Raw genomic sequence first — 11,994 nt, 5'->3', positions numbered from 1 at the left:
TGTTCTCAAATTATAAAGTGTGGCTTGTTGGCAGGAATAAAAGTAAAACCCTCTCCCCTTTTTACTAATGAAACAAATCTCAACAACTGAAAAAGGTAAGTCCTCCCTGGCCTTTACACACACACACACACACACACACACACACATCAATGCTCTAAAGTCAATGACTGGGTCAATATAGATGGACTACTAAACAGCTGATCAGGAATATAAATCGAATTTCCAACAACTCCTAACATAATAGTAAATGCCTCTCACATTTTGATAAGCAAGCTTCTTTTAAGTTTGGAAAGAATTTGTTCAAAATTATCTGTCCAAAATTTTAATCATTAGTAGGCTATAATATTGCTTCAACTTAATATTTAGCTGACCTTTTACAAAACCATATTTTGTACATACTCATTATCTCCAAGACTTAGGTCCTCAAACTTTTCATCACCAGAAGTTTCTGAATAGTCATCCACTGAGCACAAACCAATTGATCATCTACCATATTAAACATTCAGATAGCAACTAGAATACAAAATTTGTCAATAGGAGATTCTCTGTTCTTGAGATTTTGCTGTAAACATTCTTATTGTTTAAAACTTTTGAAATTTTTATACATATACACCATTTAAATGATCATATCCATCTCACTCCATCCCCCCAATATCCCAACACATCTTGATCCTCATAACTTCATGTCTCCCTCCCCTTTCTCTCTCTCTTTTAATAACTTACTAGGTCTAATAAGTGTTGCTCATATGCACGTGTGTGTAAGGGACATCCTTTAGGTGCATCAGCTAGGGGTGGGGACTGTGATCTTTTCCCTTTTCCAAGCTGGAATGTTTAACTGGCTTGATCCTGTGCAGGTAACTACAGCTGTTGTGAGCAGAGGATAGCATTTCATGGTGCTTCTCTGATCCTCTAACTTACAACGTTTTTTCCACCCCTCTTCCTTGATGATTCCTGAGCTTTGACCAGTAGGAAGGTGAGGCTTTTGATATATGTGGGGAGAGGATGAATTCCTGATTGATGTGTGTTGTTGACATGAACATGGCAAGGTCAAAGACCCCAATGCTTCAGGCCTAGGGGGATAGCAAAGCTTTCCCCTGGCCTGTGTGTACAAAGTCTGAGGGAATATTGAAAAACTAGTTCAATATCTAGTCATCATCTTCCTAGGGTCCAATAACTGATCACTTCCAAAGAGCACTATAGAGCTTCTATTTGTCTGGGAATCAAAATGGCTCAAAAATTTGAAAAAAATGGAGCATTATATCCACATATACTGGAAATCAGAGCCTCCAAGTTTAGTAAACATTATTCCTGAACCATGGACCTTTCTTGAATTTTTTATTTAATTATGAAAAAACATATGAAAAGAATTTGACACAGTATACAATTCCCAACTAATTTCTGCATTTTGTCTTTTTATATTTACTGTAAAACTAAGGATGTTGGTCTATGTTGAGCCAAAGAGGCAATGGGGAGCATTTAGGCACTAATCTTCACTTTAATAGAATGATTTTAAAATTTGATTCCTAAATTTCATATTACTTATGATTTTGTTACATATGTATTATCAGATTAGCTAATCACTATCTTGCTGCAAGATTATTCAGATAAAAAGGTTGAATTTCATAAAATTCATTCATTTGTTAAAATTGATGCTTAAACTTTGTTTTTTATTTTTTTACTATATTAAGTAATGATTAAATGTGAACTATTATTTAGTAAAAAAAAAAAAATACCTCCTCCTCACTTTTCACTCACCTTCTTGTCCACCTCCCCCTCTCCTCCCTGTTACTCTTCATAAATGAATTCCTATGAACCACTCTGCCCCAGCCCTCTTTATTCAGCATTCTGAGTAATGCTATCTAAGAAACTACCAGTGTGATTGGAATAATCCAAGGGCTGCTCCTGAAGGACTGATACAGTGGGGAACTTTATGTTGCACAGAGAATGCAGGAAACATAACCATGGCCTCAAGTCAAAGAGCCTAAGAAAGAATGGGATACCCAAAGACCATGAGAACAAATGAATGCCAACTTCATAAAAAATACGATAAAGTTAAAAACTGCTGTTAGGAAATCAACACCCCCAAAATAAATAATTGACTAATTTTGCAGCATTTTCTCCTTTCTTCTGGTGTGGAGATGGACCCTGTGTACTAAAATAGTTTGAACTGGAAGCATTGGTATATAATGTGTAGTTATATTTTTTTTATTTAATAATATGTTTTGCTTTATACAATAACTGATGCAATTGTTGATGGAAATACAAATATAGAAAGCTGACATAGGCTTTTTCAAAGTTTTTTTTTAATTTATGTATACATATGTATTTGGGGGCGGGGATGCCTGTGGAGACCGGAAGAGGACGTCAGAGCACCTGGAGCTGGAGTTGCAGATGGCTGTTAGCCAGCCACCCAACACCCAAGTAATGAAAAATGAATTCATTCATGTCTTGTGGGAAAGCAGTACCTACTCATTCATGTCTTCTTCCATGGATCTTTAAGGCATTGTGTACTACTTTCTTTGACAAATAAGAAATCATAATGTACGACTACACTTTTATAACTTAAAGAGATTGTCAACAAGTTCTAAACAGGGAAGCAAATGCAGAGCGAAGCAGGGACAGTGATTTTTATTTGTTTTTACAACTCTGTACCTTTATGATAAGTAGCAAGAAGTTCTCTAGTAAACATCAGTGTAACAGTCAAGTTTATTGTTCAAGGTAGAATATTTTATTTCTTACATTGTTAAAAATAAAATTGAGAAGGTTTAGATTATCAAGAGTACATAATGTTCATGATCATAACAAAAGAAAATATATCTTCTAGTAGATGTTCGCCAATGGAAATGAGAAGATTGGTTCATGTGGTTAGTAGTAAGAGAACTTGTAATTAAACAGAAAATAGTTTGAAAGGGACTGAGATAAAATTCACAGTAGCCAGGTAATTAATTATAGCTTTAAAAAAGTACATTGGCTAGATTAGAAAAGAAACAATGAAAACACATTCTTAGCAGACACAATGGCCTGGAAAATTAACTATTAATATAGTCATTAAAATTATTGTAGTAGAAGAATAGACATCATAGTAAAACTACCTTATGAAATATTTAGTGAAATTAATGTAACAATAATGTGTTTATATCTTAACACTAATTAAATGCTTCATAGACTACTTTCACAGAAGGCTCCTTTCTTCTTTGGGTTTTAATTGTTCTTTCTTTTGATATTCTTTTGAGGAAACCTACAATAAGAACAATAAATGATAAGATAATAGTGAAAAGAGAACACATAAGAATTTATCTCAAATTTTCTGTCTTTCATTTGTCTCTGTATTTTTGTAAAATAATCTATTTTTAAGAAAGTTGCCAGGTGTTGGTGGCGCACGCCTTTAATCCCAGCACTCGGGAGGCAGAGGCAGGTGGATCCTCTGTGAGTTCAAGGCCAGCCTGGTCTCCAGAGCGAGTGCCAGGATAGGCTCCAAAGCTACACAGAGAAACCCTGTCTTGAAACACCAAAAGAAAAAAAGAAAAAAAAGAAAAGAAAGTCATTTTGCATGTATGAAAGTCACTAAAACTGGGTGAGTATATCATCATTCCATTAAAAAATACATGCTTAATTTTATAAAAGGGTAGATATGTGATAAATGTGTGGTTACTAGAGTAACAGATTTTTTTATTTAATGTCTATGTTCTTAGTATTCTTTGTGTTCTTTGTATTATATCATTATTATATTCAGGAGAAAAGTAATCACAATGTTAAAGTTTTTGGTGTATTAAAAGAACTTGCAAAAAATTTTAATGTATTTCTTAAAAATAAATTCTTAGTTCTTAAACATTCAAGAAAGAAAATTGGGGCTGAGAGATGGCTCAGCAATTAAGAGTGTGCACTGCTCTTGCGTAGGACTGACTTCAACTCCCAACACTCACTTTAGTCAGCCCATAAACACCTGCAACTGCACTTCCAGTGGATCTGATACCCTATTTAGATTAGGAAAACACCTGCACATACACATGGCATACCCATATCCAGATGTGCATGCGCGCGCGCGCGCGCACGCACACACACACACACACACACACACACACACACACACACACACATAAATTAAAAATCTTTTAAAAAGAAAAAAATTAAGATTGTGAATCTATTTGCAATTGATAATTGTTCTGTAATACATATGAAGAACAATTACAGCTAGCATATCTACTAGTATTATATAAGTTTGGTTGGTGGTGGGAGGACAAACATTGACTAAGACATTATGTTACTTCTTATAAGTAAAGAAACATTTGTTATTTCATAAGTTAAAGTATTTTATGATTCCAATATAATTATCCTTTCAAATATTAGTGATTTAATGAGAAGTGTATCTTTCATACCTCTTTTACACGCCCTAACACAGTCTTTTTTGGTAGTAAAATTATTATGATTTCCCCCACATCCAGTGTACTTAAATTGGCGGCATTTCCCAATGGTTGAATTGTAGTAGAATCTTTTCTCATTGGCTTGACACAATCCACTGTCTGCTGGACTAAGACACCATGAAGGGCCATGATATTCTATAAATAAATAAATAAATAAATAAATAAATAAATAAATAAATTTAAAACCCAGAAAATTTTGTAAGCTCTATGCATGGTGAATCTGAGCCTTCTTGTTATGTATTCCTTGCATATTAGTTTGATGTCATGTCTTCTGAATAAAGCAGAATCCTGTGAAGACTAATACACAAGAAAGTCCTAGAGTTTCAATTCCCAGAATATGCTTAAACAAATTGAAATGTCCATAATACCATGTTCTTTCTCCAATGAACAAAACAGAGCACATTTGATAAAAGGAAAGTTTATGGTTAGTGTTTATATGAACAAATTAGTTATACACAATCAAACCAAGTCCTACTCAACAACTTCTGAAACTTCAACGATATATTTACAAAAACATATAAATTAGTATATATGAAATAAATGTCCCATATTTCCATAGTAAAGTAAGTCACCGGTTTGAAATAGATAGCTTAGTCTGTCAACAGGACCAACAAATACCCAAAAACCAAGACCATACAACTAGGATAATAATGACAACAGTGATAACAATAACTCTAATGTGAAAAGTAGTTGGAGCTTAGTAAATCTTTTTTATTTCTTCGGTGATTTCTCTCAGGAAGGACAAGCTGGTACTTCTCACTGTCCAGCTAAGTCTGATGGTCGTAAATGAAGGCTGCAAGTAAGGTGTTGATGGTAATAAACTATGAAGGAAAACTTCAGTGTCTTCAGCAGGTGGTAAGATATCATACAGCACATGCAGAGGAAGCCCGGATAAATGTTCATGGGCAGAAAATACGACTTTGAAGAATCTAGTGCCCAGCAAAGGCAAGCAGGTTGTGCAGAAAGCAAGCAGCAATCTTTCAGCATGTAAACCCTAAGTGGAAAAAGACTGTAAAAGAAGATAACTAAAGTGAACAACACATAAGAAACGTCTTCATTTGATAAATACATTTTTGTCATCTCCTGCCTTCTAGATAGATTAATAGAAATCAGAATGTCCTGACATACTGAGTGAGAGCTTGGGAGATTAGAGGCACTGAGGATGATGGACTAATATTTAAGAAAAATTTATAAAAGCAATGTACAAATGTAAGGTTTGTACTCACATAAAGAATATTTAGTTTCATTTAGATCATTGGCTAAATACGTAAACACTGATTTTGAATGATACCCTTAAGATCTCTAAAGCAGTGTTCATCCAGTGTCTAGGCTTATTTTATATTCTGCTACTCTGCATCCTTGAATATGAATGTGTCCCATCATAAACCAAAGTTAAGATCATGTGATGGGAATGGGTTCTAAAGGTTCCACCACATGCCAGCACTTTCTGTCATGAATAGTTTAAGGAGACATGTTGCAGTTAGGTCCTCCTATTGTCCAGCTACTCCAGTGGGTATCCTGTGTTTTTTCATTCCTCCCCAGTTTAGATTTGAATAGCTAGCAACTGCACCTCTTTTGTCTCTTCAGCTTCCAAAGTCACCATCCGGGTTCAGAAACAAAAGTGGCAGACCAGAAGCAATTGAATGGAATTTGTTACTTGTTTTGTGTTTTTTCCCAGCGAGCACCACATATATTTCATAACAAAGTGTATATAGAAGGTAAGTAATGTATACATCACTTTAGTGTTTTCTATACAAGATGTGTCAGTCCATAGTAAGTTGCAGATAATGCAAGTTAATGTATCGATATCTATAACTGTGCCTTTCTTTACATATTAATTATTATGTATTTTAATAGCAATGCCCACCCTAAGGCCCCTTATGTCAGGACAGAGAAATTTTCATTCTCTGAGAGCATCTCCTTCTCCACTTACCATATAACCGCATGAAAGTTTAGCATCATAATCGAAATTGAACATACTTCTAAGAAAAGAAAAGCTAATTTGGCTACTGGCCCTCGACTGGAGGTAAGAAGGAAGAATGTTGCCAGAAACCAAAAGCCTACATCACAGGTTAAAACTAGAACCAGAAGAACCAGAACAGGCGTTTCTAGGGGAATGTAAATCATGGGGTGTATGCCATAGGTATAATAGACACATAGGCTCTAACCTCTGTTTTCCTTAGACTATCTATTCCTATTCACTAATGGCCAGTGGAAACGGGTTTCATGCAGCTCCGGGCAGCAGAAGGCAGGAGTCGTATGAAAGCAGGCAGTTAAGAACACAGTTAACCCACCAGGTGGTGGTGGCACATGCCTTTAATCCCAGCACTTGGGAGGCAGGAGCAGGAAGATCTCTGTGAGTTCAAGGCCAGCCTGGTCTACAGAGTGGGTGCCAGGATAGCCTCCAAAGCTACACAGAGAAACCATGTCTTGACAAACAAAAATAAAAAAGAAGCCACCCCCATGCTCATGGGTGTGCTTTATTAAAAAAAAAAAAAAACACAGTTAAGAAAAGGCTTCATTGACAATTTAACCATCCAAGACTTCACATTTCTGCCACCTGTACACAGTGACTTCTGCCTAAGTGTCTAGCATAGCTCTGAGAGCTGAGGTCAGCATGCAGATGCACACCACACACCTCCTGTTATCACACACACTCACTCGGTCCCCTTGGAGGTATCTTCCCAAGAATGAACGGTGGCAGCTGTTTCCTTGTCTCATTTTGTTAGTCCTGATACCAGATCTGCACAGATCCAACACAACATACCTTTGACCACATCAGCAATCATGGTTCTAATACTAGAAAGGATGCTATTTTCAGAGTGGAGTATAATTTGAAATTTATCACTAAGTATTCAGTACTATACATAGTAAAGTATTAAAATATACAAAACAATTTTCAATTTGGGAGTCTTTTTATAAGGTACTTGTTTTCCCAGAACATGAATTACAGACAATGTTGAAGTGGACTCCTTGTTTTTAAGATTATGTTAATGCCGACTACCACTTAATTATTTTAATATAAATGATAGGTAAAGTAAAGCAGTTTCTGAAGAGTGTTTGGAGTCCTTGACTAGCATCTAACTAAATTTCCACAAGTGAGAAAATAGAATATGTTTGTATCTCATGAAAAGATAAGTTTGCCTATGTTCAGTTAACAAAGTTATTCTAAACATAGGTAGACATCTATTTAAATAGACATTGATAGCGACAACAAAAGAAAACACATTTTGAAGTAGTTGCATAGTGTGATTTCTTTGGTCTAGATTATGATTAGTGACAGAAATTTAGGATAGATAAAAAAAGACACTAACCTGGCTGGTTTCTGCTCATGCTCCAAAGGGACTTTAATAGCCAAATGCATTCTCTCTTGATCCCACCATCAATAATAACTTGACTGGATTCCATCTGGAGGGCTTTTTGATAGGTTTCGTGGTATACCATCTCCCTTTCCTTTTTTGTTAGAAAACATTACTATCTAGTGTGACTACTAAAGTACAAGGTGGTGGCAGGGTCCATTTTTCAAGTAACATGTTTAATGTAAATTGACTTTGAAATTCATACAGTAAACTTGGGACTTAATGCACTGAAACATTATTGAAATGTTTTATTCCCACAATACTTCCCTGTGTAGGTTCTCACGGTATCAATAAAATTAGTATTTGTGAACCACTTCATGACCTGTGAACTTGTTTCCTTCTGGGATTGGGAGAAGGGGGTTGAATAACAAGTCATTCCATTTTTTCCTATAAGTTGTAGTAAAGAGAAACATAATTTCATTACAATTTTAATAAAAATTTAAATAATACCAAAACAAAAAATATGAGATAAAATATCTACATAATTCCCTCCCCAAATTAAATTACTATCAATGATTTTGTAAATGTTTTTCTCAAAATCATTTGTATATACAAATATATATTCATGTACTACTCTACATATTATTACTATTCTGAATAACATGAATATAGACTTATATTTTATACAATTATATGTCCTTTTAAATATGTGCATAATTGTTAATCAGTTCTACTAAACATAACTTGCATGGAATCTGTCTTTGTCTTTATGATAAGCTATTTTATACACTACTAATAAGGAAAACCTGATCGTATAATTGTATACTATCAGTGATAGGCTTTATCATGATTACAACCATATTAAGATGTTGAAAACTGTGTAACTTAAAATTAGCAAAATATGCTAACTTGTATTATATGCCAAAATACCAAATTCATGAATGCATGCATATAGAACCACATAAATAAAGGTGAAAATTATATGTTTTTCATTCATTGGGCAAAGTGCTGAGAGTCTATGTGATAAGTGACTACTATAAATATAGTTTTATCAGGTTGTAAGCTCAGAAGTTTGCTAGGCTAAAGTTCTACAGAAAAAAATGTTTTGTGTTGAGCTTATTATATGCTTTTGAACTCCTCCAGCAGATACTTACTGTCTTTCAATTTGCTCCATGATGAATTTTTTTGTTTTGTTTTGTTTTTTGAGAGAAGGTTTTTCTGTGTAGCTTTGGAGCCTGTCCTAGAACTCACTCTGTAAACCAGGCTGGCCTCAAACTCACAGAGATCCACCTGCCTCTGCCTCCCAAGTACTGGGACTAAAGGCGTGTACCACCACTGCCTAGCTATGATGAATTTTTTGCAAATTAAAGACAATTTATTGACAAATGAACAAGAATTTTTTTCTTCTGTATGATATGACTATGGTCAAATTTTAATTCTAATGCTCAAGTTACACAATAAAAATATTTGACTAGAGTTAATTCAGTTCCCTACAGTGATAAATAAAATGCTACAGACTGGAACCTACTCTTGTTGGTAATGGACAATAAATCCACCATCTCCCCTGCTTTACAGAAAACACACATCCATTCACTAGAAGGGTAGTCACTAAACCCATAGAAACTGATACTTCAACCAACATTGAAAAGCAGGCAAGGACTGCTAAGCAATTCCTTGGAGAATTAGTTCTCTTTCCCTGCTTATATTGGCCACTTAGTAGAGGGTAAAATTTAGAGGCTGTGCAGCCAGGAAATTTGAGATGGAAAAGTCATAGAAAGAGACTGTAAGAAATCTTTCCTGGACAGGAAAGCCTACACAGATTAAAAAGGAAAGAGAGAAACTAAGTAGGTATTTGTTTGCTTTTGTCTAGAGGTTGACTAAACCATACTCAGAGTTCTTTAAGGTATTTATACTCAAGAATTTTTCTCAACAATCCATAAAGCAAAAAGGCTTTAGAAATGACAATTGTGAAATTTTCATGAACATATTTTTTCAATTAACTGTTTTACCAGGAAATAAATGTTTGGGAAAAATATACTTACAATCAGAAAGAACCATTTTCATCTTCAAATACTGTGCTGAGGGGCTGGAGAGATGGCTCAGCAATTAAGAACACCTGCTGCTCTTGCAGAGGGCCCACGTGGCCATTTATCTGTAATTCCTTTCTAGGAACTGATACTGGCTGCCTCAGGCAATGTACACGTGAGATGCACAGGAATACATTCATGCCAAACTCCCATACATATACAATAAAAACAAATTTAAAAATACTGTCTTGAGAACCCTGTATAGGAAAGGCTATAAATAAAGGTGTATCACAGATCTTTGGCTGTGCAGCCAATCACTTATAGTCTTCTGTTTATTTAATATAATGGTTAGCTTTAATAGAAGAATGGGATTTTAGCAACCAGAGAAACAGTAGAATATGGGCAAGAACACAAAAAAAATGAGAGTATTCCCAGTTTATCTGGAGGAGTAGACTAGTAAGTCTAGACTAGTAAAAAGTCTAGACTAGTAAAAAACAGAACAAAACAAGCAGAAGGGTAGAGTGTAAAACTAGAAAAGCAGATTTAGGATGTACACAGAGAACTATAGGCAACTGAGGAAATCCAGAAGTGAGAAAGCTGGTCTTTCCCAGAGAAGACTCAGCTTACCCTGGGATCTACATCACCGGCACTTTAAATTTCAACTTATCCTGCCAAATTGCCTGTAAGGTCTCATCACAAAAGCCTTCTCCTGCCTGACAATTACATCTCTAAAGAACAAAACCACACACTCATATTTCCATTCTTCCATTTCCAGGTTCTATTACAATTACCAACAGCCAGGTGGTCAAAAATGTAAGTTTCACTTAAATTAGAAAGCACACAAACCCACACTTCATATCATAAAGGTGAATAGATAGGTGTTTGATGCCTCCAATGATCACAAATAAAATTCAGAGACACAAAAGATGAAATTTTGTTTAATTAATTATGCTTGGAGTTTATAAGCATTGTGTATTAATTCAGATAATTATAAAGAATTAATATTATTCAATTCAAGGTTACAACTTTAATTGTATTAAAACTATAATCAAATATGCATTAACAATACCTTTGAGCTACTTCTTTAATGTCTATATATCTTAGGTGAATCTGGGTCAGTGTCATCACCACCAAAATTGTCTTTAAATCAATATTCTCATTAATGACAACACGGATAAAGAGTTTTACATGCTATTACAGGATTTTAAATACTGTATGACATACTGCATTCCACAGGAGGCAAAGAGAGAACTGGAGACTGAGAGAAACTGCATGCTTTTTTTCAAGGGTACAAAACAAGTCCAGAAACTAAAGACCTGGAATTAAACTTGAATTCCATTCATAAAGCCAATGTTCTAGCCAACCATGAGACATCACTCTAAAGCTAAGCAGAAAATACTTCTAGACTTACTGGGCAAGTACTTCAATAATTTTATCAGATAAAGTTGGTGACACTTCATTATTTATAGTCTCCAAATCCCTTCTCCCCATCAATCTCCAATCAAAACCATCTAAATGTGCCTCATGCACTGTTACATGGATGAATTGGTGTTCAAGTCTGAACAGAAGAAAGGTGCCTAATTGAAACAGAAAACCAAAAAGGAGGCTGGAAACCAGCCTTGGGGGCAACAGTGGTGAGCCAAATAGCTCTCCAACATCTGAAGGCAGGAATCATTAGGTTGGCATGTTCAGCCTGGCCTCGTTCTAGAAATCACAAAACACAGCCCAAGTCTTTATGTCTCTGTGATCAGATGCATGCCAGTTAGTAAGCTCCAGGCATTCGTACAATTGAAAACTGGGAACACGGCCCTGTGGTATTGTGAGAGGTAGATGTGAGGGCTCTTTAGTGGGTGCTTCTCACTTCGTTTCTGCAGAATTAAGACTTAGAGTAGCACAGATTTTCCTAAACTAACCCCTAGTTTCCTAGTCTATCTTTTTGTTGTCAATACAAAATTTGTATTTCAAATGGATTTTTCCTTCTGTTTTAAGAAAAAGGAATCTTAACAAATTAATAGTAATAGTAGTTTGGTCTGTGTTAATATGCAACTAAGTTTCTGTTGTAGCTTTATAATTGTCACAAACTTAAATTTCTATTATTTTATTCGGTACAAATGTCATTTAAACTTATCTGGTTGACACAGTAAAGATGTCCACTTCATCTCTTGTAAACGTATCTGTTGACATTTGAGAAATATTTCTCTGGAGGGCTCTGTTGTCTGGGACAACCATTATCTTTGATTAAACTCA

General features: G+C 35.1%; 1 protein-coding gene across 9 annotated transcripts in view; it reads right to left on the bottom strand.

Annotated features, from left to right (window-relative positions):
- Nucleotides 1–2,610: 2,610 nt before the first annotated feature.
- Tfpi (tissue factor pathway inhibitor) overlaps nucleotides 2,611–11,994 on the bottom strand; it is a 76,363-nt gene continuing 66,979 nt past the window's right edge. For all 9 annotated transcript variants that reach the window (XM_035446185.1, XM_027422702.2, XM_027422696.2 and 6 more), the window contains 2 exons: nucleotides 4,377–4,556; nucleotides 2,611–3,238 (listed from right to left, as the gene is read on the bottom strand). In XM_035446185.1, coding sequence (XP_035302076.1) covers nucleotides 3,147–3,238; nucleotides 4,377–4,556 — 272 coding nt within the window. In that variant the 3' untranslated portion in view covers nucleotides 2,611–3,146. The remainder of the gene's footprint in view (nucleotides 3,239–4,376; nucleotides 4,557–11,994) is intronic.

The sequence above is a fragment of the Cricetulus griseus genome, chromosome 6, assembly GCF_003668045.3.
Source record: "Cricetulus griseus strain 17A/GY chromosome 6, alternate assembly CriGri-PICRH-1.0, whole genome shotgun sequence".
In the NCBI taxonomy this organism is placed as follows: Eukaryota; Metazoa; Chordata; class Mammalia; order Rodentia; family Cricetidae; genus Cricetulus; species Cricetulus griseus.
This window is presented reverse-complemented; position numbering and strand designations above follow the sequence as displayed.